Genomic DNA, 27,175 nt, shown 5'->3' with positions numbered 1-27,175 from the left:
CTAATGAGATTTCCTCTTTGAGTATTGTGCATGGACTGCAGCAAGAAAATAAACAACTATTAAAATAGAACAGTGACTCTGCGTTTGTGTCATGTGCCGGCTGCTTTTCTAAAAACCGTTCAGTTTGATCAGCTGGCCGGGTGACTCCACAGACTTAAAGCGTCAGTATTTATCTGGTATCAGGGACTGTGCGGGAAATTCCAAATGCATCAGCGACAACTGCCCAGCAAACTGCTAATTTTGCAACCTGCTGATGCTTGGCTAATGCAGAGTGCATGGACTCTGTGAGAGCTTGACAAGGCAGGTGATTCAGATGAAATTGAAGAACACAAAGTGACACGAAAAACTGTGAGTAACAATTAAGTTTGAATTTAACTGTCACAGCACAGCACACCATGCCAAACCATCCAGAGTGTCCACGCTGAGGTGAGCTCGGCGAGTCAGATAAATGCAGGCTTACCTTCTGGTCTCCACCCGCTTTGGAGGGTCTAAAGAGAAAGAGGGGGGAAAAAAAATCAACACGTCAGAAAAAATGTGCTTATTGTTCATTATATTTCCACTAGTTTTACTTCACATTATCGTAAGAGGTAACTTGGAAAAATGTGTTTAATTTTTTACAGTTTGTGTGCTGTACTTTGTTTTAAGGTTCACAAAGAAAAAAAAAAAAGGATTTTCATTTTAATAAACTTATTAAGAGAGCTGAGAATACAGCGGGTCAATCAGTCCTGTTCAGGTCTTAAAGCTTCTCCCAGGATTAACATCCCTGCGGTGTCCCCCGCCCCCGACAGAGCACACGATTATTAGAATATATCTTTACGCATTAAACATGGAGGCGGCCGGCTTTACACTTCTGTTTCCTCCTGAAATAATTGAACATAAATCACCGCCACCCTTTGACCAGCGCTTACACGCTGCACAAAGCTCAAATAGGGTTAAGCCAGAATGAATCCACCCTGCAGTTACTCATTGTTTGAGGCTATAATCACCAACAAAAACAATGGGCCGCGCTTCCTGTGACACAGAAAATAATAACCGCTCATGCTGTTGCCTGCTCAGCCGCTAATAGAGCAGTGTTTAAGACAGAATGACAACAGGGCTGAGCAGATAGACAGGGCAGCGAGGGGAAGGCATACTGACATGTCTGCTCATGTCACATTTCTGGAAGACAAATCGATGTGACACAGTGCTTGAGCTCACCTTAGCTAGGCTGACAAGTTAATGAGACACATTTGAAATCTGGGACATGGGGAATTCGTGCCATGACCCTTTTGTTACCGCGTTTAATTTGGCAAGGTGGACTAAAATGAACAAATATGAAGATGATTTCATCTGTGTTTTTGGAAGAAATTAGTTTGCTTGTGCTGAAACCGAATACGCACGGTGTATGAGATCATTTCCCACCTCATTTCATGGGTCACTTATCTTAGCTGATGCACGTTTAGCTTTCAAGCTGATCTTAGATAAAGTTAGAAATAACAAAAACCTCCCATGATACTGTAATCAACTTTGCACACTTCACCAACATTCTCCAAACACAAGCCTCCAGTCCAGCGGCCGGCTAAAATATGAGTCGAATGTGTCCCCGTGGATGCTGTGGGATGTTTTTCCTGTGAAGGTGAAACTCTACTGGACATATTTTTTGGAGGATTCCAGTCCCCATAAAAAGGCTCAGGATAAAGCTAAAACCTTTTCTATTAAACAAGATGATCATTGGTGTCGAACAAAATGAGACGCCAAACCAAACAATAGACCGTATCTCATCATCGCGCAGCTGTCCTCCTCTTTAGGCATAAAAAGAAACCGTGGATGGCAGCCAAGATACGAATAAATAAGACTGACAATAGCTCCTCTCTGAAAAGAGTTTCAGGAAAACAATATTTGCTTGTCTTACAATATAATAACAATCGGACGGGGTGAGATGAAGAGAGGAGACTGGGGAGTCATGGGAAGAAGAATGTTTACAAAAGCCGGACTCCACAAGGAGACGAGAAATGGAGGAGGAAAAACCACAGAGTGCAAGAAAAGTAAACACGCTGACCTGTTACTGTTCTGTCGAAATATTACACCATTTCCTGTGAAGCCACATATTTAAATTAAACAGATATTTTTCAAATACAAAGCAACGTTATATTTTGACATCCATATCCACAGTGCAATACCGCTTACATTCACCGGCCACTTTATTAGGCACACCTGTTCAACCGCACCATAATGCAAATATCTAATTAGCCAATCAGACGGCGACAACTTGGTACATTTGGGCATGTAGACATGGTCAAAACGACCTGTTGGAGTTAAAACCGAGCACCAACACGGAGGAGAAAGGTGATTTAAGTGACTTTGAAAGCAGAAAGAGAAAATATCCACTGAGCAGCAGTGTAGACATCGTGAATGTGCAGCCAAAAAAAAAAAAAAAAAAAAAAAGTATTCCAGAAACTGTGTGATGGCATCATGTCAATATGGAGCAAAATCTGAGGAATGTGTCCAGCACCTTGTTGAACCATGAACTATTGTTCAAGGCATATCTGGCCCAACCCAGTACGACCAAAGTATACCAAATAAAGTGCCAGGAGAATGTAATGTACACTATAATTTAATGAATGATAAGACTGATCTGATAACACATCAACAGGATGTAGCAAGTCTTTTTATTCCTGGACATTATACCCTGTTTTAAGTGGTTGTCCAATTAAGGAAAGAGAGCTTAAAATGCTTAGAAATACAGGTTAATGTCCAGCAACACGCTGATCAACATTATAAAAAGGGAAACAAGAGCGGGAAAGCCAAGTACCCAAATCTATTATGTTGTACGAATGCAAGAAAACCTGGAATATTTGAAAGAAAAAAAAATGCCGTAAACATATCTCCAAATCTCCCTTCTATTCATTCACGTAATGGCTCTGCCTTCTGAGCAGCCTGATAAATGACCTGTGGCTGCTCGGATTCAACTAAACGCACAAAGAAGATTTGTAAGAATTAAAGAGTCGAGTCTCTTGGTAGGAACAATAAAGCGAAGACGTTAACACAGCCATTTTCATCTTACTTATGAGGATCACAAAATCAAAATGAGTCCCATGACAGCAGCCGGCCCATCGTTGTTACTTAACAAGTCAATACTTCTCATTTTCTGAAGGTTTTAGGTCCTTGAATGATTACGTTTGATCCTTCATTGGGAGGGATTTTTTTCCCCCCCCACCTTCCCCTCGCTGTCTTATAATTAAGCTCTTGATGAAACATTCTGGCTTCGACTCTACTGAGAGACTTTGTCAAGTATTTCTGGCAGGAAGTATGTGAGCAGGTATAAGTGCTGCCTATAGAAGGTTACGCAGTGCTAATTAAAAATTACTGAAGCAAAATAAAAAGATTTTCTTGCCGCACATTTAACAACAAAGTGTTGCATCTGAAAAAAATAAAAGTTTCTCTAATTTCATTATGGAACTGAGGCAAGTATGGTGCCCAAGGTTCCTCTGAAGATGGTGTATTTGAACAGAACAAAGGCCGGTACATCCACCCGACGGCACTCATCGCTGCGTTTCCTTCTTCATGATGTGAAGGACAGAATATTACTGTTAGAAGTAAGCCAGGACGGATTCAGACAGGCTGTACCTCTGCCAAATCCACGACATTCCCCTGCTTTAATAAGTGAGAATGGCGCACCTAGCATTACTATTAAAATACATGCAGTGAATAATTCATTTGTATCAAGTTTAATTTCAGACCGACAGGCACAAAGTTAGTCTTTTAAACTGCCTGCAAGCAAAAAGGCCATCATATTTTAATAGGGTGAAGTGAAAAAAAAAAAAAAAAAAAAAAGGATCAAATCCTTTATAAATGTGCCTGAAGGTTTTTTTTGTTCGATGCTAATGAAATCTTCTGAATTATTCTCCAGATATCCTGTTAACTCCTCATTAATAACACCTTTCTGCCAATAAATATTTACTTTGCTTTATTTGAGCCGTGCCCGAATCTAAAAACCAATTTAAAATCCGTCACGTTGGATCAAGTTTCACTCAAAGTATGTCGTCCTATTTTGTCAAAGTAAGGATGAAATCGGGCATTTGTTTTGTGGGGATTTGTGCTTCTGTTTGAATGAGATAAGCGTATCATTTCGTTACATCGCGCGATGTCGGACGGCTAACCTGCTGAGGGTGAGGGTGAGGGAGCCTGACGCTTCTCTGATCTTGTTTTGTGCCTCCACATGGGTCATCTCCTCTGCGTTGGCGTCACCGATCGCCACCACCCAGTCTCCAACATCGATGGCAGCCTGAGCTGCCTTTCCGCCCGGCGTCAGCTGGAGGATAAGAAACAAATTCAGACAGGAGGTTAGACAGCTATGGTAATGTGAAGCGTACATGGTAACATCAAGGCAGAGAGGACGGTTTCTGTCCGTGTTCAGACAGCAGTACCTTGTGAATGCCTTGCGCTACCATGACACACCAAATATCCCTGTAAAGATCACCTTCTCCTTCTTCTGAAACCATTTGAGTTTCCCATCTAGCACAAACGTTAATGGAGTTACAATCATTTAAAGGTGCTTGTAAAATGGGACCGCAAGTGGGCCCGTGGTAAACAAAGGGTTAATGTGAGAAACAGAAGAGCCGTTTAAAACCGTGTGTCTCAGTTTTTCTACATAACAAAGAAACACTGCTGTAATAAATGACAGAAATCTATCAGCATGACTCTCTGGGCTTAAACTGTAACAAATAAATGTGTAAAATTACTGAAGAAGGAAAAAACCTTTCATTTAAAACAGGGGAGCTTTTTCTCAGTAGGAAAAGCCCTCCTTCAGATTTTACAGGGACCATCTAGTGGGCCACATTGAAGTCTTTGCTAGGCCTATTCTGGCCCCTATGCCTTATGTTTGACACCCCTGCTTTAGAGAGCATTTTAAGTTTGCTTTTAGAGATAACGTCAAAGAAAGCTTAATAAATCCCCCTTTAAAGATCGAGCTGTGTGACTTCCATGTTCAGCTCAGCCCCCCTTCACGCATGTCAAATAAAAACAACAACCTAAACATAAAAAGTCATTAACAGGCTGCTTTAGTATGCCACTTTCTAGACTTAACTCTGAACGCTTTACGTCGTGAGCCACATTCAGACACACACACACACACAGACTTAGACAGCACTTTATGCATCTCACACATGCTGACGCATTGGGGGCAATTTGGTGTTCAGTATCTTGCCCCAGGACATCTCAACAAGCAGCTCAGAAAAACCCAGGAATCCAACCTTCAACTTCGTGATTAGTGACAACCCCCTACACCTCCTGAGCCAAAACTGATTTTGCTGTGTTGATCATTAAAACTCGATGATCCGCTCACAGAGTCTGCGCTTCTGGGTCCATTTTACCAGCAGAGACAGGCATTATGGGTCATCATGACGTTATCAGTCAGCAGCTTATGATTTACCGCAGACTGCCAGAGACATACTTGATAGCTGCAGACAAGGACCGTGTGTTACCAATAGTCACATCATTTACTGGAAAGAACCATCTACCTTTTCCCACGCAGGCAGGTAAATCACTTACTGACAGGAGTATGACATCATCCTCTCGGGCTGTCACACAGAACGCGGGCTTATTGAGTCAGAGCTTGAGTCAAGGATATGGTCCTGTTACAACAGGAAAAACTTGACAGAGTTTAGAGAGGCAGTAATGGTATTCTACATGTGCACGGCGCGTCTGGCAACACCTCTACAGAAGAGAGATGACCCGCCGTGTTCAGTAAAGGCTTAGTCAGCTTTTCCAATGGAAAGACGTGTCATATTCTAAATAAATGAAGAACCAAGTGTTTAGCGTTAGATAAGTGAGGGAGTGCCAAGATTTGTAACAAAGAATAAAAAAATTTTTTTTTAAAAAAGGCCCCACAAGGGTTACTCTCTGATGTCATGGATCCCTGTAAATGTTAGCTCATCAAAAGCTCAGAGGAGTGGTGCAATCAATAGCTTTCTGGCATGTTCGGCTAAGCTGTCGCACTCGCCGCTTTGATTGCACGCTTTAAACATAAACAGCGATGTCGGTGGGGGTGGGGTGTAAATATGCATCATAAACAGATGACGGTTAAGGCTGAAAAATGACTGCGCCCCACAAAGACAACGCAAGTTAAAGCCAGTCTGGCATCAAAACACGGCAAAGCTAAAAATAGGAAGACATGCATTCCTAAGGGGCAATCCGAGTTACACTTATTTTACAGCCAAGTTCAAGTATCACTTTAATTGCCTTTGATTTTCACTCACTGGAAGCAATTAGAGGGGTTAAGAAAGATTTTTCTTAGTTTAGAAAGAACTTCAAAAAAGGCCTTTAACAGCTTACATTAGGGAAAAACAACTGTGACATGTGACGTGTTCGGAAAAAAGGGCCACATCCTGGCATAATGCCATGGAGGTTCACTACAGAGAGCTGCAGTCCTGCTTCCCTGCTACACTGCGTAGTAAAACTCCAGCATCTCGTCGCTGTGCCAGAGCAAAACAATTATTTGATTACTGTTAAACAGCATGTCCTTTTAGTTTTTGGCCACAGAAAAGCTGGCAAAGCCACTTGGGAGCTGTATCTTTAATCTCCCTTAAATCAAAAGGGGTTTTAAAATGTTAACCAACACAGTAAATACCCACGAACCATAGAATATGGACAGAAAACCCCAGGAATTTTGGAAGCTTTTAACAACGAAGCTCCTAACAAGGGGTATATTAAGAAATTAAGGAAGCCCATACAACGGAAAAGCCAGCAGCTTTCCCCAACCAACAACTACAAAGCAATAAATGGCCATCTTCTTTAACCCTAGAACTCTAAGGTTGGGGATTTTTACCCACGTGATTACAGTCATGTGATTATCATGAAGCTCACTTAGTGGTAATTTCCAAGAGAATTCATATGATGGTCAGAGTTTAGGGTCATTTGGCCATTTCCCCTCTCAAATAAAAACAAAAATGAATCCATCTCCGACAACTGTCAGCGATGCAGGACAACTGCGCCTTGACTAGACGAGGCTCGCGTATCCCAGGAATGGGTGGACCGACTTCCATTAAGTCCATAATTTGTCTCTAATTAGAGCCTTTTTATAGTGTCGTCACATAATACATTTTTTCCATTTTATAGGAGGAAATAAAACAAGAGTACTTCGATTCACCATGCTGATGTGAAAAATGTTTTATCGGGTAAAATATATTACTGACTTTAGTGATAGTGTTACAAAACTGCCTGCAGGTGTTCTAGGACAGCGGTCCCCAACCCCTGGGCCACGGACCGGAGTCGTTTGGTACTGGGCCGCAAGAGTTGTGGCTTTATGGTTTTTATCGTTATTTTTTTTTTTTTTTAAATGTTTTTATCGTTAACTCTGTTTCCCTGGGTCTTTTCCCATGTGTTATGAATAAATCTTCCCTTTTTTTGGTACCTATACTGGTTTTATTTTGTTGTATTTATCCACGACACCTTAAAGGCCGGTCTGTGAAAATATGGTCAGACATAAACCGGTCCGTGGCGCAAAAAAGGTTGGGGACCGCTGTTCTAGGAGGAATAAAAAGAACCAATGACATTGTTTGGGATGGTCATGGTGCTCCTCCTGAACTGGTTTTGCTTTTAAAAAGATGATGTAGATAAAGTTCTAACGCTGTGGACTGCATTAGGCGAATATGTGTGTGTGAGAGAGAGTTGGTTATTGATGGACACGGACACCTGTGCTTCTGGCTCAGGTTCAGAGTGCAGCTGCTCCCTTACTTGAGAGGGCAGCAGTTAAAGTTGCTGTGCTCAGACCTTCGGTTGGTGGGGGGCAGACAGAAACCCTACACCCACCTCGTTCACTTTGCAGCAGTTTGTCAATACAGTTAACGTCAGTAGAAAACATGTTCTTGAAACGCACTCCACTGTTCCCCACAACAGCCCGGGCGCGGCACAAAGACGGCTGCGGGACAAGGCCAGCTCTTATCATATACACGTTTATTTACGCTCTACGTGTTACACATGATTTTGTGCAAATGCGATCATGCCAATGACACGACGTTTCTCCAGCTTCAAGTATTTGCAACTGCAAGGCTAGCCGAAGAGTTTGTAGCCAGTTTCAAGGCTTTTTGGCAGAGCAGCAAAGCTGTTTTGGAATGCTATTGAATTTCAAAGCATTCGCCAGCCTCTCAAAATGCAGCTTTTTGAATTCAACTTTGAAGTTCTTTCCTTGGGTAACCTCACAGGTGATCCAGGGCCCCCCACACTTGCTCTCAGCCTTTCTTTTTTTGGTTAAACTAATAATGCCCTCAAGTTTATCTGCAACTTCTGATATACTGACTGTGTAACTCTGCACCAGCTCACTTTTATTCTTTCCAGGGCTATTTGGAGGCCAAGAGACAGTCTGTCCTTACATCACTCACTCAAAAACACACACACACACACACACACACACAGCTGATGCCAAGCCATAAATATTACTCTGAGAAATGGAAACTCAAACCTGTAAGTATGTGGTCACCCCCCCAACATGACTGCAACTGAACACCTAGTACCAACTCACCTTAAAAACACTGCATCATAAGACATTTATTTATCCAACTAGGAGAAATGCCCCCTGCAGCCGATGTATCAGCAAGTTCTGAATTATTAAATCACCCCTCTAACAAGGCCTCTCTTCCCGGAGTTTGTGTGAGAGTGAGAAAGAAAGAGTGTTTAAGAAGATACAAGAGATAAAGCAACAGATGGCCTACTAGTCAGACTGGGACCCAGAAACCGGAATATAAGAGCCGATGACTCATCCAGCTGTGGTGGTGGATGGGTGTTGGTGGTGGAGAGACGGTTACAAATCTCTCTACTTGCTTATTGACATGACATCATTAGTAATTTCCTATGAACATCTGATTTCAGTGGTATGGCATGTGTTTGTCAAAAGAAACCAGATGGCACTCAGAAGCCTCGGTTATGCTATCATAATGTTTCTGGAATCGCACTGGCACGAGATCTGGGTCAGATATATGGACAAACTCCTCGGAAGAGTTGCGGGGCTGCACCAGAGCGCGTTGCAGTCGACATGGAAAGTGACAAAACTGCATTACCACAACATCTTGCTTCCTATATTTCATGCCTTTCCTGTTGAAACAGGATACTGGCGTCAATATGCGGAGCGAGATACAAGTTGAGTCAAGAAGACGGCCTACTTCAAGGTCATCACAGTCTTACATTCAAAAAGCAAACAGAATTTTGCACAATACCACCATGGTTAAAGAATTACATTATGCTAGTAAGTGAAGTTTGGCATTTTTCATCATAGACAAGCGTTTCCTTAAATACCAACATCCTCTGCAGCTTTAGGGGAATTCTTAGGAAACTTTAGTACGTCTGAGAAAATAAATCTGATGTTGTCACGGGGAGAGACTACATATTTATACTGGAAATTCTTCATTACAGTCTAGAGCTGTAAAGTATTAAAAAATGAACACACTACAAGGCAGGAAGGATGTAATAAAAGGAACCATCAAACAGATTTATGGAAAATTCAGGACTCTGTCTTTCTAGAGTTTGACTCATACTTGGGAGTAAAGGTGGAGGTCTCTGAGCCTCTGGTGCTTCAGCCGTCTCTTGTAAGTCCTTTAAGTTAATGGATATGAAATAAGAAATAGCTGTCCCTTTAAAACCCACTTAAACTCAAGTAATGCTCAGGTCTGAACCAAAAAAGAAACCAAAGCCAAGCACCACTCAGATCCTAGTTGTTGAGAGGGCGAAGCAAAGTCCACTGGGCATGGCTGCGACTAGCATAATCTTGTCAGGTTTTATGGCTTATAATGACATGCTTTATAGATAATTCTTTAGCGGTATGGTGAAGAGTCACGCGAACTAATGACTTTACTAGCTAGAAATGCTTAAGCATCTATTACCACGAGGAAGAAAATTAGAACAGCTAGAAGAAAATCAGCTGTGTCCCAAGAGCTGAACATTGATTGAGCAAAATAAAAGCCCTGCACATATTTCTTTCAGGATTAAATCAATGTGTACCTATTAATCCAAGGTGAAAAAGTTATTCTTCCTTTTCCCTTCACTGTGACTTAAAAGTAATGGCCATCATTCCTCTGATCTCACTGGGAAAGTATCCCTTTGAGACCGGAGGAGTCCACCACGTGAATGAGAAAAGTGAGTGTGCAAGACGTATTAGACACAGAAAGGAGACAACGGGATTGTCTGTTGGCAGCAACAGAGTGGATATGAGAAAAATCCCTGGAATGCTGAGAAAGCATAGCCTTCCCCGCCTGCAGACAGAGGAAGGAAACAACCATATTTGTCTAGCATGGAAACCAATAAAACCGAGCGCCAAACACGGGGAGGTAGCAAGTCAAAGCCGCAACTTTACAAATCGATAATTGGAATATCCACGTGCAGTACAAGAAACAATATCACCATCTGCCACAGCACGATCAAGCTCGAGTGGCCTAAATAACCATCGGCTTCAACAAATCCACTCCCAAACAATGGCAACTGTCATCTGGTGTTTACCAAAAAAAACAAAACAAAAACCACTTGGACATATGGATCCTTCGGGAGTTGCAATCTCATCACCTCACAGAGACTCCAAGAGCCTTTTGTTCCATCAATCTACACTCTCTTCATTTTGTAATCACTTAACCGTCCATCTGGGTTCACATACTCATCAGCTACAAGCCAGTAAACACAGACCACCCACCACATCCATCTAATGCGAACCCAGTAAGTGTAGGTCTGACTTCTCTTCCTGTTACTAAGGGATACTGTAGATCATTGGGGTTTACGGCCCCTTGTTGGGCTGTTTTCAACCTCTGCGACTGTGGGACTCGCTGTCCCTACTTTTATGACAATCACGATGAGAGCAAACAGTCCCCAAGAGGTGAAAAGAAAGAAAAAAGAAAAAAAAAAGAGAGAGAAAATCTGTCACATCTTTATAACTTGTGAACCCCGAGGCCCAGTGCTGGAGCAAACAGAGATATTGGCCGCTGACCAGTCGTTACAGCTCCAAGCTTAGAGATACTAAGGGGTTTTTGTTCCTCGGCTAGGAGCGATTAGCTTAGACCAACCTGAGGGAAGGATATTGCTATACTATAAATCATAAACTATAAAATATCACACAAGTTTTTGTAGTAGGGAAAAATCACCAGCGTGTGATATGTACCTGGAATGCAGACAAACTGGGCTCTTGCGCCACTTCAGTAATCAGTCAACACATTTAGATGAGAACTCGTTTGATAGCCGTCTAGATCTACTGACTCACACATTGATATTCACCCTGCAGTACGCCCCGTCTGCCTGGACTGAAATTCCTCCAAGTTAACAGCTATGTCTCAGTTTGTTTGTGGCCGTACGTCAAAAGAGGTTTCTACATCTGTTCGGTCTTTTATGGGTACAAGTAAAATGCTTCTTGTCATAAATCCAAGGGGAACATTGTGTTTCTGACTGAAATGCCTGGCAGTAAGTAGAGCAAATACAAGACAAGTACTGACAGGGTTGGCGATAACGTTTGCCTTCGCCACAGGATTAGATGAGCTCTACATGCACCTCAGTGTGATGCTACTCACAATACCCTGCAGTTCATGGGAACCTGCATTTGTCTGTTTTAAGTATGCAATCTTTTTTTTTTTTTTTTTTTTTTTTTCACCTACAAAGACAAAGAAAGCTCAATTCAATAATTACACCAGGGTCCAAACCTATTAACTCCTAATCATCTCTGAAATAATAAACTGCAAATATTGAACATAACTACAGAATTAATACCTGTTAAGTCAGACTGACACTTACAGATCACCCGGTTTATTTGGATAGCAGTGCAATAATGCAATAAAACCAGCGAGCGCATAGTAGAAAACTAGATCTGTGTGAGCAATAGCTGGCAGGAAAGCTGGAATGATTTTATGTGTGTGCAATGTGCAGGCGTCTGTGTGCGTAGCTGCAAGTGCGAGTCTGTATGTTTGTCAGGCAAAGCAGCTCTGCACTTATATGGGCTGGAAAGTGGTCGCCGCTTTCGTCAATAGCAACAGAAGTTTATAAAAGACTATCTGAAAATTTGTCCAGGGAAGGAGGAGGGCAGCGAACACACAGAGTACAAAGCACACAGCAGGAGTGTCATGCAAAGAAACTGCATGTTAGAACAGATCGGGAAGGGTTACCAAAATGAGCCATAAAAACATTTGAATAGTATGGAAATGCTTCTGTAGACAAAACCCTTTACTATCCGTGCCTAATAAAAAGAAAAAGAAAAAAAGTGATGTGACACATGCATATGCTGAGGCAGGGTAAGCCCTGATGACTGAGGTGGCCAAGCTGGTACTTAAAACCAACAGACTCTTGTTAACAGGCCGAGGCTTTCATATCCGAGGAGAGTGCAAACACCTCAACTGCTGCTCTGCACAGATGCAAAAAAAGTACAAAAGCTGATTCCATGTGCACTTTCTTACCCTTGACACGGTGAGAGGCATGTTGAAGTCCTTGCCACCCTGCAGCCTGAAGCCCCAAGGCGGCGAGCCGCTGAGGGTTACAGAGTACGTATTCATACCCTTGAGGAAAGAAAAAAAAAAAAAAAAAAAAAAAAAAAAGGGGGAAAGGAAACATCTTAATTAGCCAGAAAGCCCGGAAAAGGTTCTCAAGGTCCTTTATTATTTTGCTTTATCTGAAACAGTCTATCTGCTGGCTCTCAGCACCACCAGCCCACAAGAGCACACATACACACAGCATACAGAAAATAACACTCAAGTTGTTTTCTTTTACAGCAGATAATGTCACGTCTTAGTTTTAGGAATAACCATGTTACGGCACGTCAAAATTAGGCAATAAAGAGGGAGCGGTGCCAGTTGGACGTGCCATTTTTACACATTTCAAAAACACACAAATAGCCTGGTGTCATAATCTAAAGCTAAACTCTAAGGTCAAGTTAGAGTTTAATTCATTTCAGTCTACTGCAGCACCAATGTGCAGCATTTAGAAGATCTACTGCACAACAATAGCAGCAACAACTCCTCCTTCGGGGGGGATAATGTGCCACTTGCTGTATTCAGCCAGGTAACAGGTATCGTGGCTTCACCGCAATTAATTACTGCCAGTCTGCGGCAAGGCACTAAATAACTAGGTAGTTTTAAGAACCAAAGGGCAACATGAGATGCAGCCCTCTGTTAGTGGCTTACACAGAGTTAGGGTTTGACCACTGACCTCTGTGCTCACACGGCTACTCTAGCCCTGCTCCTCCTCCTCTTCCACAAACCTACCAGGTGTCACAGGTCTCCGTGACACACAGCTATGCCACCTACCTTGTCCTCAAAGGTCAGCTGGTAGCCCAAACCTGGGAGAAAGCTAAAGAGTCAGTAAGCTGGAGCAAGCAGATTCCCTCTCTGTTGGCAAACCCTACCCCCTCGATCCTGACTGTGACACAGGCAAGCCGTAGCCTCTCCTCACTCCTCAGAGGCTATATAAGGAATGTAAAACTACACCAAACTATTTCAGCCCAACACCCACATGAGTCACAGGGAGAGAAGGAGGAGGAGGAGGGGGGCAGAGGAGGATGGAGAGAGGTAACGTCAACGACCCATGGATTCTGGCACGGGCCAGGAGATTTTTTTTTCTCCTCTAAGTTCATTGCACTTGGGAAACGGCAGACGGCCACAAATGAAGCAAAGCACACAACCCTCTACATTCTTTCTGTAGGGCATGAAACATAGTACAAGCAAGAAAAAAAAAAAACCCTCAGCAATTATACTTTAACATCAAGCTCTTAAAGCAACAGAGCCGCTCACACACACTGTAAAGGCTGGTGAGACAGTGGTGTGCTCACAGATAAGGAAAATCTAGCCTTTAATCCAGCCTAGCACCCCAAATAATCCCACTAAGAAAACCTGCAAATCTGCTAAAGTTAATGGAAATCCTTAAAATAAAAAAAGACTTGCATTCGCATTCATTCACTGTCAATGCAGCCTCTAGATCTGTACAAACCTGACTCTTTATTGGCAAAGCTTAAATTAGTTTTTCTCAGAGCCAGGGAAATGAACTATGATACAGAGGAGCATAAGGCGACAGAGAAAGACCTGCAGCAGGAGCAGCAGGTAATGGAGGCTAGATTTCACTGGTGACAAACACCACACTGAAAGCTGATTACTCAGACTGTATTAAAGCGGAGGAAGTTACAGCATTAATGTGACTGCACTCTACTTAATTAAACACCACCCTGTATGATAGGCAAGAAAATAAAAGCATCAGTTTTAAGCCAATAAATGTGTGGCACTCATCCCCATGCTTATGGTGTTGCTATTTATAATCTTCTATATTATTGCTGCTGCTGCATTAGTTCTATAGGAACTCGTGTTGCTCTTAATGAGAGCTCAAATACAGGGAATTTTTGGTTAACACGCTACGCAATTACGAGCGTACACGGGTTTCTTCAATGCGTCTAGCACACTAATTTCCCAGCGGTAATTAAAGGCCACGCTGTGAACGCTGTATCCCGGTTAACACCGCCGCAGACAGCCAGGTTTCCACTCGCGACAACACGGGACACGAAAACCGGACAAAACTCTCGGCTCTGACAAAGTAGTTAGCACAGCTACAGAGCAGCAGGGGCTCGGGGAAGATGGCCAGAAGCATGAGCCTGCACAGTTTGGAGCACCAGCTTAACCCATACAAACCTCCTCTGTGGGGAAAAAGCTGGTTTGAAGAAGTTACACAAACACACAAAGATGCATTAGCTTACCTCTTGTGTCTCTCTGTGCTCGCCGGACATCACGAGTGTACCGGATTAAAAATAATTAAAAAATTTGATAAGTGGGTTGGCAAGCAGGCAACTTTTCAGACTTCCTTGAAGCAAACGTCAGGAAGCCGCCGTGGATCCCCCTGGTGAGCAGCAAACTCATTCCCTCAAATTCTTTTTAGCAGGACTCTGCTGAGACGTCAGAAGTCACATGGGCGGAGGCTTCATTTCACTCAGAGGCCGAGTTGCACTCATCAGCTGCTACTACTAAAGCCATTCATCATAGCCGCCCTGAAACAGCTTTTCTCAATCACTCCGTCGGTTTTAACTAAAGGAACATAAATAAATAAATAAATAAGACTATGCCTCAGGGATAAACATGAACTAATCCAGGACACCGCCCCTGAAGAATAACTTTTTACACACGCTGTTTACTGTACTTACTATAGTAAGTACAGTAAATAATAATGGCTTAGCTATAGCTAAGCCATTATTATTTAATAGTAATAGGTAACTTAATTTGACATGACTTATCCTAGATGGAGAGAGAAACAGATATATACGTCTACAATAAACAACACAGTTAAAATGAAAGTTTCACTGGTGCCTGCATGGTAAGAGCCTTATACTATGAAATAGCGCAAGAGTCTGTAAAATAAAAAAGAAAAGTGAAGTTAGTTTTTAAAAAAAGAAAGAAGAAGAAGCAGTATTTGCTTCTACTGCAAGTGCTACTATGTTTGGCTTTATAATTTCCCTAATTTCCTTCGGGATTAATAAAGTATTCTGATTCTGGTTTATATTTTCTTTGAAAATGCTTTTGTGAAACATTTTTGAGGGAAGCTCCTTGGTAGGAAAACGGATAAGTGGATAAACGTCTCACCAAAAAACAAAACAAAACAAAAAAAGTTAAGAAAGTGCGCAGATACGGTCAGCTGCAATCAACACTCTTTATTATCATGCGCATGTCATCAATCGCAGTCCCTGGAACAGAAGTGGAGCTCTCGCTCTTTTGTACCTTTGTACATTCCAAAGAAAGGGGAGGAAGTCACAAAACGATCATACACATCGCTCGCTGTGAAACCTAACGGAACTTCCACTACAATGGGTATGCTGTTTCGTGCCCTTGGCGCTATCAGCACCTGCAAATGGAGTTGTTTTCTTTTGCTTAACGTAACAGTTAAGAAAAACAACAACAACAAAACCGTAATTCTTTCTGTTCGCAAACAAAAACAGGTGTTAAAAAAGGATTCTTTTGAACAATTGAGGAGGGTAATATTTATTATTAACATTCATATGACAGACACTATATCAGTTCTAGCCAGATTTATGCAATAATTAATGTGTATCTTCTTTTTTCAGCTGCTTCCTCTAGGGGTCGCTACAACTTTCGTCTCATCCTATCGCCAGCATCCTCTTCTGCCACACCAACCCTCTGCATGTTCTCCTTCACTACATCCATGAATCTCCTCTGTGGTCTTTTCCTCCTGCCTGACAGCTCCATCTTCAATATCCTTTGTCCACTATATCTACTATCACTCCTCAAATCAAATCAAATCAAATCACTTTTTATTGTCACATCACATGTGCAGGCACACTGGCACAGCACATGCGAGTGAAATTCTTGTGTGCGAGCCCCACAAGCAACAGAGATGTGCAAACACAACAACACAAACGAGCAAAATACAAGAATGGCCAACCTGAAACTAATAAATATATGTACAATATATAATAGTGTATGCATTTCTGGATGTGTATACTAAATATTTTCCTACGTGTGTGTGTGTGTGTGTGTGTGTGTATACACATTTTTACAAATTAAATAGTAAAAAAAAAAAATAATAATAATAATAATAATAATAATAATAATAATAATAAAATATATAAAATATACAGAGTTGAATATGTGCAAAACAGTGGCATTACTGTACAGTATCCTCTGCATGTATCCAAACCATATCAGCCTCGTCTCTTTAACTTTGTCCCCAAACTGTTTATCCAGTGCTGTTTTTTCCAATTATGGATTTTTAAATGGTACAAAACTCCACTAACACTAACCACATCGACCATTACTGAAAGGTCATTACTAATGATCATAAATGCAAAGCATAGGCCGTTAATAAGATCCGTAGCAGGAGTAAATAGCAAACAGGAGAAATATATAGAGTCAAGAGGGGTATATACAAAAATAAGAGAAAGGCACACTTTAGAGAACAAGTTCCAAAGTGCTTGGAAGCAGTGTAAAGAAAATACATGGTCTGAATAGACAGTGTGTGAGTCACCTGAGTGATGAGGATTACTCAAACCATGGTGAGGTGAGTGGGCAGGTGTGGGGTGTGGGTGTTTGTTGAGTGTTTAACAGTCCGAATGGCCCAGGAGAAGAAGCTGTTTGTGAGTCTGGAGGTGTAGGACCTTACTGACCGGAGATCTTGACCTGGCCTCCAGGGTTGGCAGAGGACAGTCAATGGTTTTTTGGGCGATGTTAATTACATTTGCACATCCTTCCTGCTCTCAGCTGTGGCCCCTGCGTACCCAACACCCAGGCAGTAGGAGAGCATGCTCCACTGTGGAGCAGTAGAAGGCCAGCGGAGGACAAGGTGAGCTCTTTTGTTTTAAGGACCTTCAGCTTTAGGTTATTTTCTGAGCACCAGTGTGACAAGTTTCTCTACCTCTGCCCTGTACGCCTCCATCAGAGATGAACCCAGTATGTCATCAGCATATTTGACGACTATGTTGGTTGGGTGGGTTGAGATCAGTGTAGAGGGCATACAATAGGGGGATCTGGTGCAGAGTGACAACGAGTGGGGGGAGAGGTGGGGGCAAAGTCGGACTGATTGGGGGCGGTTAGTGAGGAAATCTTTGATCCAGAAGCAGGTGGCAGGGAGGATCTGAAGGTGTTCCAGTTAAGTGGTGAGGATGTCTCCCTTTTAATGATCCACTCATGTAGATTTTGCTGAGGATATTCATTTTCCTGCAGGGGGGTGAATGCATAACCTTTATGCTTTTACGAACCATTTTCCATTTCTGTTTATAAATTGTGCTATATAAGGTTTGTATATTTTTTTTTATTACTGTCACTGCATTAGCACTACAACCCTTGAGATGACAGTGCTGTGCTGCAGATGGCCAGCAGATGGCGACAAACTCCAACAAAATGTAAAGGTCCCCTCGGGGTGCTGCCCCTGCTCTATCATCATACACATACTGGTTGAACAAGTGAAGAAATAATGAATCATCAGTTACGGCCTTTAATCGACGCGTAGATTGTTTGTTCCGTATGCTTTACTAGCTGACTCTATTTTTCCAAGCGATATTTAGAATAGATAACACTCTAATCGAATTTTTAAGTTGTTACTATTAACGTTGCAGAGCTCGGTGGCCTGATTTTTTGTGGCTTTAACGTTTAGCAAGCTAAGCAAGCTCAGTCAAACTTCTACACTTTTTGTGAAAGATGGCTGACAACGGAGCGCACCCGACTGAAGAGGACCCGGCCGCCGCTTTCCTGGCTCAACAGGAGAATGAGATAGCGGGGATAGAAAACGATGGCGACGCATTTGGGATCCTAGAAGGAGCCGGTGTTCAGCAGCCGCAGACCGACAACTATGGCAAGCTTGTCCCTGAGCTAACGTCAGCTAACGAGCAAACAAAGCTAACTAGAGCTAGCTAATACTAATACAGGAACTTGCATCGGTAACTTGCTTAGTAGTTAGCCAACAAAGGCCCCACCGCCATATGTTAACAACACCGCTGTCTGATATAAGTGGTTAACACTCTTATTGCTTCCTATTTAGATTCAAACTAACAGTACGTTAGCCTTGTAGCTTAGCTAGCTGCGACAACGTAGGTTTTGTTTAACGCTATCCCACATAACATTAGCTATGTGACACTAGCACCTTAAAACTAAGCAAGCGAACAAGTGCTACTGGCCTTCTAACCGACAAAGCAGCCCAGACAATATTAAGCAGGTAACCAAACAGGTGTTGCTGCATTTCTGAAGTCTTATCCGTTTCGAGACCAAAAGTTACACCACGGTAGTAGTAGCAGCGAGCATAAGTCGCTCCAGATAGCAAGGAAGTATAAGCGGATAAACTCCAAGAAGTTCATCTAAACTTATATCTGTATTTTTTTGTTTTGTTTTTTAAAAAAAAAATGCTAGACGGGTTTGAAGAGCCTGCCACGTTGAATGGAGACCTGTTTCAGGTGAGCTTCAGTCTTGTCTGTCTCTTTATATAACCTATGTGTGGTTGAGTTTTATTCCGAACACCGTAATCATGTGATGAAGGAGTGGGTTTGCTGTGGCGTTCACGCATAAATGAACCGAATAGCTGCTTCTAATGATGTACATGTTTTGCGTACCCCAACAGGAGTCCAATGGCCCAACAGACAGCTACGCAGCCATCGCCCAGGTGGATATTCAAAGGCAAGAACCTGAAAGTTTACGCAAATGGAGGGAGGAGCAGAAGGCACGCCTTGAAGCATTAGGTTGGTAACAATGTTTCCCTGCCGCTGTCAGTGATTGTGTGTAATGCACTTAGTGCTGTGTAGCTCTTATGATTCTTCTTATTTTCCTTACAAGGTCCCTGGTTCATTTCACACGTATTTACTAACACTTCACTGTACTGCTATTTGCCCTTCTGTTAGAGGCTAAACTGGCTTTCAACACACTGGTGATAAAGTTTAAACTAATCAGAAAAGATCTGTGTCACACATAGAAACAGAAGAAATTAAATGTAATACAACTGTGTGACGTTTCTGCTTTCTTGCGTCCTAATAAGACTCGGCATCCAAGGCAGCGGAGGAAGAATGGAGAGTGAAAGCGAAGAAGGAGCTTGAAGACTGGCACGTACACCAAAGTGAGCAGATGGAGAAGAATAAGACCAACAACAGGTTAGGATCTGACCCCCCCACCCCACCGCTAATGTGCAGAGAAGTAATCGATGATGGTGATGTTGTAATCACTCTACTACCTTTGTTTTGAATTTTATATTGGTAGTTAGAGGTAGTTGTTCTTGGTAAAACAAACATTGTGGTTCAGTTAGCAAACATGCCTCGCTCTAAACTATAAGTTCAGTGGAGGTTCAGTGGAGGTCCTTATAGGTTCTTCCGAGGTGTGGGAAACTGTGCCTTTCTCTACAAGATTACATCCTAGACCTGAGTATGTTTTACAGCTGACTGATAAATTGACACGGTTGTGGTATATGTGTTGAATTTACTGCACCAAGGTGATCACAACAGATTACAACACTATAATACTTAGTACTTCATTTAGCCTGGTTCCCCTCAGTGTCATAAACTGTGCAGTCTCTCTTTTCTTGACCAAGCTAACCAGTTATTCTCTCACACTTCCCAACAGACTCTATCCAAGTCTGGCACGGTACCGCTCTGCATCTGTAGCTCTTTTCTTTTTTTCTTCTATTTTTTTATAAAGGACTGAGAGGCAATACTCTGATGAGATATTAGTCTACAGCTGTGTGTCCAGTTCAAGTGCCCAGAAAGCAAAACAGGAAACTAGCTAGCTGAAAAGAATGCAGACAGCAGAAAGAAAATGCTGCAGTCGCCCCCTCCCCATGCTAGAGCAAAGACCATCCTAGATTGTTTATGACACTAGTGCGAGATGTTTAGTCACTGTTTCCACCTCATTAGAAATGTTTCTCAGTTGCTTACAATAACCCAGACTCTAACACTTTTCTGCTTGTTGACTGACACTGAAACTGTTCTCCTCTCCTTCTTTTTTCCTGCTTTCTTGGCCTTGCTCTGCACGCTAGGATTGCTGATAAGGCTTTCTACAAACAGCCCAACTCTGATGTTATAGGCTTTGTGTACGTTTAGAATTCTTCTGCCTTCTAATATTGTATGATCTGCCCCCTGAATGACCTCTTTTGCCCACGATGCATGACCCAACACTGGAATTGTGTTTTGTTTTGTTTTTTCTTTTTTGTCAAAGGCTTCATTTGGAATTATTTGTGTTCTTTTTGACTGATTTGTGCCCTGGATGTTTTTATATACCAAAAATAAATATTAAATATGTCAACAATGAAGTGTATGTTGGGTATAAAGTATAGACTGTATGAAAGATGGATGTAGCTACTAGAGCAGGGCGATATGGCCAAAAATATTTATCACGATATATATTTGAAAATTTGCGATAACGATATAACCGACGATATAATTGATGCGAGACAAAATACAACTCCACAAAATTACTAGCGCAAAAAGACAACCTTCCATTTATTTTCACTTAAACAAGAAGCTGGTTTTTATGTACATTAAAGCTTTATAAAAATGTAACAGTGCAAATGCAAATTCCTTGCTGAAAGTTTAACCAAAAGGCATTTCCAGTAGAAATGGGCTGACATATCCTGAGCATAACCATGTATAATATCCACTGAAGTTAAAAAGAGGTGCTTTGCAACATTAAACTGCAGTGTGCAGTACGTATTTTTTGGACCATAAGGTGCACGGGATTATAAGGCACATTAAGCGAAACAAAGCAGTCAGATAAATCAAACTTTATTAAACTCATTCTTCTTGCTTCCTCCACTTCTGTACCATTGATTAATTAATGTTGAATTCTCTGGCAGCTGCTCTATTCCCATGTTGTTGCAGTATATTAATGACTAACCTCGTATTGTGGATGGATTATCTCAGTTGTTCTCCTGACTGAAGTTTGGTCCGTTTACAGTATCCTGCCATGCGATTGCATTTGTCTCTAACCATCTGGAACCTTCACGTTAACTTTTATAAGTGGAAAAGTGTTAGTGTTCGTCCTCCAGCTTCACTGTTTATGTTATGCTAACATAGCTGTGTCGCTAGCGATCACGTAGCACATCATTATATACCAGCTAGCCCAACTTCAGTAACCCTACAAACGTCACTGCTGTTTAGTTTCCTGTCTTCATTTATGTTGGAAGTGATAGCAGAGCTGTACGTTTGATTTTTTTCAGAAATCTCTCAGTCAGAACATGCAATATCATGCTTAGGTAACTAGCGAAACTAGCGAGCTAACTTCCGCTAGCTTCCTGCTAACTTCTAACTCCGTTAAATGTAATAACTTTTGTTTTCATGGATGCCTGGAAGTTAAACTTTATAGTTACACCTGGTAAAGCAGCAATGCTGATCGTTTTATTAAAGATGAAAGAATTTAGACAGTTTTTAACTCTAAGTGATGCTGCAGTGTTGTTTGACCTGAAGTATACGGAGTTTAGGACCCAGATTACTCCCAGATTTAAGAGCATCTTAGTCCGACAAATATGACAATAACAACGGCCGCTTGCATGTTCTGCAAAAAAATGTGCTTTGTTGTGTATCTGACGAACAAACACCAAACCAGTTCCACATCACTGAAGTTGCACCATTTTTACAAACCAATTCTGGTTCATCTGTTTCACTCAACAATCGGCCATGTGCGTATGAAAAAAAAGGCACTGCGCATGCGCGTTTTACTCCCATTCTATCGCGATATTTCATTTTCCTATCATTGCCTAACATTATACCGGTATTACCGTGAACGGTATAATATGGCCCAGCCCTAGTAGCTACCCTTAAGTCCAATTATGCTTTTCCATGATTTGATATTGACAAATTGTTAGCCAATGAGCTGCTTCAATCTGACCCTTAGAATAATCAGGGGTTTTTTTTAGTTTGTTTATTTTTTTGTTTTTTAAATGGACCAAAAACTTCTGAGCCCATAAAGTCCTCGTGAAAAATTCTACTGATGTCAAAGAGTGAGGCAGCCGAGGATCTTTTTCAGCCACGTCTATTTACTTTCAAGTCCTTTATTAGTCTGGGATGTCGCCCCCTGCTGGCCATTAAAACAAAAGCAGGATTCGGGTTTTAGATCTGGAAGCTACATCTATCTTCTACACCATCTGCGGCATAAAGACATGCATGAGGTATTTTTTGCTTTTACTATCTCGTGAGCACGTGCTCTTGGTGTGATTGAACTTTGTGGTTGGGAACCGTGTTTGGCTCAGGCTGCGTTTGCTTTCGTGAAATCCCTCTGATAACCTCCAGCTCACCGACACCTTTCTGTGCTTCCCTTCACATCCACAGAGCATCTGAGGAGGCTTTCCTGGCAGAGACGGACAGCAACAGCCCCGGGTCTGAATGGGAGAGAGTAGCTCGTCTCTGTGACTTCAATCCAAAAACCAACAAGCAGGCGAAGGATGTTTCCCGAATGCGCTCTGTGCTGATCTCTCTCAAACAGACACCTCTAGTTCGCTAGAGCATGTCGCTGGGGGGAGCTAGAAACATTGCCTTTTAATCTCACTTTGCATCAGAAGGATTTGTATGCCCTTTTGTGTACGAAAAACACCCTGGTATGTTTATAACCTTTAAACACTTCCTGCCTTTAACGATGCCTGTTAGAGTCAAATAATATACTTAAACCTGTGAGAGGAGGGATTACTGTTACAACATCCTTTAGTTGGTCAGCTTCATCACTGCTATATTAAGAAAATATTGTTACTGTAAATTCAGTAATTTCCCTTTCTCCTTTAACTTATAAATTGTTACTAGGTCAACTTTATTGCATGACTTCCTGATATTTTGGATGCACATTTTTAGTTGAATTTATAAATTAGCATTACGGTCAAACACTTAGCGATTAAGCACTGTTACAGATTAGATTGTAACCAGTTTTGCCTCATCAACTATAAACCATTAACCGAAGCACATTAATGTTCACTGTATTATATTATATCCCTAATTACTGTTTTTAAGTTAGCATATTTTTCACTATAACATACCCAAGCTCGTGGCCTTTTTTGATCAACCTCTTTCTACAATTTGAGCACTTAGCTGGATGAATTTCTCTTCAATTTGGCAAGATTTCAGCTAAATTAAGAAACATTGAACTACAACCAAAGATTTCATTGAAATTTTCAAAGTTCACACATTTTACGGCTTGTTTCTTATTTTGCTATATTATACCATTTTCTGTTACGCCAACAGATTTAAAAAAATTTTTTTAAAGAAATGATGCACGGGGTCATTTACAACAGCGATGTCTTCACACTGTTTCACATGCTGCCTATTTGGATTTAAGGAATAGTGAAAAAGTGAATGTTAAAAGGGAACTGGAAAATAAAAACAGTGTAGTATGATCACTTCAAACGATTTGTCTTCAATTCTTAGCTGTGATAATTGCTTACTTATGCCCTTGTATTTTGACATACAAGCAACTTTGATAGGTGGTTCAAACAGAGCATCAGAATGGAGAAGAAAGGTGATTTAAGTGACTTTGAATGTGGCATGGTTGTTAGTGCTGGAGTGGCTGCTCTGGGTATTTCAGAAACTGCTGATCTACTGAGATTTCCCCACACAAACAACTCTGAGGTTTACAGAGAATGACCAGAGTAGTTCAAGCTGATTGGAAGGCAACAGTAACCTGAATAACTGTTTGGTACAACCAAGGTATGCAGAAGAGCATCTCTGAATGCAGATCAGAAGACCACATCTGCTCTAGTCTCTGAGGAATGTTTCCAGCACCATATGTGCGACAAATAATTAAGGTAGCTCTAAAGTCAGTGCTAATATTATGACCACGTTTGGGTTATTTACAGATATTTTAAATCTTTTAAGCATAATTTTTTATACATATCATGCTTAACTTGGCTAGCACAATTCTCTGAGAGGTGACTTTATAAAGTGTATAATTTACACTATTACACTACACATAACACCTGAAGGTCTTCTTAGGAGGATTTTATTCTGTTGAGTGTTTTAAGGTGGACTTGGGCCTAACTCAAGTCATTAACAACGAATTTCCACACTGAGTTTGTCAATATAACCTTATAGGTTAGCACACCAGGAAACTCAAACACAAGATATGGTGCTTTATCTTAAATATGACACCAGGTTCAAATGTGACATTTTATTAGAATATAATAATAACAGTATGGGGGATACATTTGAAGCCGAGCTCACCAAATGAGCAAGAAAACAATTTACATTTATCAGCAATTTGCTTCAACACAATTTTAGTAGTGTTAAAGAAGTCCAGCCTGCTTACTGGTAACAAGCCGATTCAACTTTGCTGTTCCACACTGTCAGCAAGAAGCGAAAATAATCATTTTTTGTGAGTGATTCACAGTTTTTAAACAGCAATAAATAATGCTGACATTTACATATGTGTCTGAAGAATGTTAAAGACCCAATACATTATTCAGTTCATTTAAAGAAGTCCAGAGTCTGCTGCGATTCCACACACTGAATGGACAATGGCAGAGATGTGGGATCGATCCATTTCACTGCTTGGGTTTCAGAGCCGTGGCAAAAACACCAACAATAATGGCAACTACAGTGAAGCCTTGAGCAAAGATGCGTCCCCTCATCAAGAGCTGGGACTGTCTGGTTTTCCCTTGATGGAAGGCACGGAGACCATAAATCAGCGCTCCCGCTGTTCCCAAACAACCTGGAAAATAAAGAAATTATAGCTTATAAACCCAGTTTATTAGGACAGTTAACTGGATCCACAGACAAGGAAAAACTCATGGCTGAATAGTGTAACTAATATCAAGTAGAATGGGGTGATGGAGATATAAAAGCTGCACTTTCCTTTGGCACAGACACTTTTTAGTTATCAGGGTGGCTGCAGTCAACGGTAAAATAAAAGGAGACTGTTCATTTCTAATGACAGCATTATTGCTACAGATGTCAACAACAGATGACCTCAGCGTAAACAGCTTCTAAATTAGAATCTTAAACGCTTCAGGGAACACAAAACAAGAATCAGCAATAATATCATAGGCATCAACGGACTATATGTATGATTTTGGGAGTAACAATGAAAGAAAACAGCACAGGCTATTTTAATAAAGCACTCGTGAAGCAACAGTAAGTAGTATATCAGATACAGAATTGCGTAAATAACTGTTGACAGATGAACAAGAATGTGAGATACAGTCCAATTATATCCCAAACATGTTTGTCCGGTTTTACATTATCCACTTAAAACGGCTTTTAATACGCTTTGATGTATTGAAGGTTTTATTGTGCAGACCACGAGTTACAAAATATATGAAGAATGACCACAATGACCTCCGGGGGTTGAGAGGACGCTGCCGCACAGCTGGAGGAGCAGCTCCGGGAATATTTCCGGTACCGAAAGCAGATCGTTGGGAAATATGTCATCGGTTACGTCGATCTAGCCACACACCTCTGCTGTGTTATCAGCGGATGTCGTGCCCACCACTCACCCAAGCCTTTAGGTTTTATATTTAAGCGCTAACATAGTTGTGTGAAGTAGAGGACATAGCAGACCGCAGTTGTGACTTTACGGTGCAGCGCTTTTCTCCGCTTGTGTAACTCACCTATCGGGACGAATGGGTTCTCCTTGGTTTTCCTCGCAAACTTTTCCTTGAAAGTCTCATCTTTGACTTTAGGCAAAGGGTTGAAGCCTTCGATGTTTGGAGCCTGGGATAAATCAAACGGCACAGCTCTCTGCGGAGCTGCTCCGGGTGTTTGCTCTGCAACTCCGGGTGTTGCTGCTGCCGCCATGCTTACCTTGGGTATGACAACCAGGAAATCCCAAGAACTACATTTCCGGTTAAAATTTTCCACGGCTTCACAATAAAGGTCCAAATATTTTAAATTAAAAAAAAAAAAAAAGTCTACCTTGATTAGAGAGGAATGCCTTGGACAAATTCATCAATCTTTCACTTCAGAAATATAAAACAGAAATATAAATTAGACTAAACACTGACCACGGCCTCTTAGTGCAGATATTCAAGTATTTTAGTATACAAGTATTTAAAAGCATACCCAGCTGCAGCAATATTATGATCCAATATCTGATTGTGCGCAGTAAGTGCTTTTTCTTTAGATATAATTGCGCTTTTTCTTTTTACTTTAGAGTACACTTTATTGCAGCTTCTCAATGCACAACTTTCAACTCAAAGCTAAACTCTCCCCCCACCTATTTGCAGGTGTGTTAAATGTGCAGTTTTTTAACTTTAACAGAAATTAAAAAGTCAGATTTGTTTTAGAATAAAGTTCAGCGGATGTTAAATTCAATTTAGGTCATTTACTGTCCAGTGATGTAACTGGATACTTACCACAAACAATCAAGATTGAGGTTCTATATACACAGCAGGATGGTTCCATTTTGATAATTAAAATGTCATGACTTGTAATTACTTTAAATTGAATCCCATATTTAAAAAAAAAAAAAAAGTGGCCTAATAAATATTTGTAGCAACTGCTGGACGTTCTAATTTTCCTGAATGTGAGGTTTCACTTTCCAGTGGCACATTCCTTATGTGCTGTACAATGCATCAATGAAACAGCTACACATTAAATCTAAACGAATCTTCAGGTGCCACATTTTATTTTAAATCACAAATTGTTTGCTATAGGGAGGAAAGCTACGCGGTATATTGGGATTTTCACATAGCTCTCAATTTTTCACAAAATAAACCCCACTCTTACCACTGAGTGGCAGTATTGTACAACCTTCACTGATTCTCAAACATGAAATCACTTTTCCCCCTCAGTGAAGCACTTAGAATG

At 41.3% G+C, this 27,175-nt stretch overlaps 3 protein-coding genes across 10 annotated transcripts in view; 1 reads left to right on the top strand and 2 right to left on the bottom strand.

Annotated features, from left to right (window-relative positions):
- Positions 1–14,885, bottom strand: part of pdlim7 (PDZ and LIM domain 7) — a 32,795-nt gene extending 17,910 nt beyond the window's left edge. Inside the window, exons 1-4 of one of the 6 annotated variants that reach the window (XM_014412109.4) lie at positions 14,672–14,874; positions 12,393–12,491; positions 4,140–4,291; positions 461–488 (exon numbers count right to left, since the gene is read on the bottom strand). In XM_014412109.4, the coding sequence (XP_014267595.1) occupies positions 461–488; positions 4,140–4,291; positions 12,393–12,491; positions 14,672–14,701 (309 nt within the window). In that variant the 5' untranslated portion in view covers positions 14,702–14,874. Of the gene's footprint in view, positions 1–460; positions 489–4,139; positions 4,292–12,392; positions 12,492–13,140; positions 13,399–14,671 lie in introns of those variants that run through there. The other 5 variants (XM_076891827.1, XM_076891830.1, XM_014412110.4 and 2 more) reach the window with 5 other exon arrangements.
- A 2,955-nt stretch (positions 14,886–17,840) lies between these two features.
- cltb (clathrin, light chain B) lies at positions 17,841–23,779 on the top strand. Of its 3 annotated transcripts, none has more exons than XM_004541039.6 (6): positions 17,841–18,270; positions 18,822–18,865; positions 19,030–19,147; positions 19,441–19,552; positions 20,431–20,484; positions 22,718–23,779. In XM_004541039.6, exons 1-6 carry the CDS (start codon positions 18,117–18,119, stop codon positions 22,887–22,889), a joined length of 654 nt encoding a protein of 217 aa, XP_004541096.1. In that variant the 5' UTR covers positions 17,841–18,116; the 3' UTR covers positions 22,890–23,779. The 3 variants fall into 3 exon arrangements, with proteins under 3 accessions (XP_004541096.1, XP_004541097.1, XP_004541098.1); XM_004541040.5 differs by lacking the exon at positions 20,431–20,484 and adding an exon at positions 20,019–20,039 and having other exon boundaries at positions 17,842–18,270; XM_004541041.6 differs by lacking the exon at positions 20,431–20,484 and having other exon boundaries at positions 17,846–18,270.
- Positions 23,780–24,524: 745 nt separating this feature from the next.
- On the bottom strand, positions 24,525–26,196 carry higd2a (HIG1 hypoxia inducible domain family, member 2A). The gene is made up of 2 exons (XM_004541042.4): positions 25,978–26,196; positions 24,525–25,079 (listed from the first exon to the last, which is right to left on the bottom strand). The coding sequence occupies exons 1-2, from the start codon at positions 26,162–26,164 to the stop codon at positions 24,913–24,915; spliced, it is 354 nt and encodes a 117-aa protein (XP_004541099.1). The 5' UTR covers positions 26,165–26,196; the 3' UTR covers positions 24,525–24,912.
- Positions 26,197–27,175: the final 979 nt, after the last annotated feature.

Source organism: Maylandia zebra, linkage group LG2, assembly GCF_041146795.1.
Source record: "Maylandia zebra isolate NMK-2024a linkage group LG2, Mzebra_GT3a, whole genome shotgun sequence".
NCBI lineage: Eukaryota > Metazoa > Chordata > Actinopteri > Cichliformes > Cichlidae > Maylandia > Maylandia zebra.
This window is presented reverse-complemented; position numbering and strand designations above follow the sequence as displayed.

Bases quoted from the DNA above. Each gene is read 5' to 3' on its own strand.
- cltb (XM_004541039.6), top strand. From the start codon at position 18,117: ATGGCTGACAACGGAGCGCACCCGACTGAAGAGGACCCGGCCGCCGCT. The intron at 18,271-18,821 runs GCAAGCTTGTCC...AAAAAATGCTAG, and splicing joins GCCGCAGACCGACAACTATG to ACGGGTTTGAAGAGCCTGCC. The intron at 20,485-22,717 runs GTACGTTTAGAA...TCACATCCACAG, and splicing joins TCTGATGTTATAGGCTTTGT to AGCATCTGAGGAGGCTTTCC.
- higd2a (XM_004541042.4), bottom strand. From the start codon at position 26,164: ATGGCGGCAGCAGCAACACCCGGAGTTGCAGAGCAAACACCCGGAGCA. The intron at 25,080-25,977 runs GTGAGTTACACA...TTTATTTTCCAG, and splicing joins GAACCCATTCGTCCCGATAG to GTTGTTTGGGAACAGCGGGA.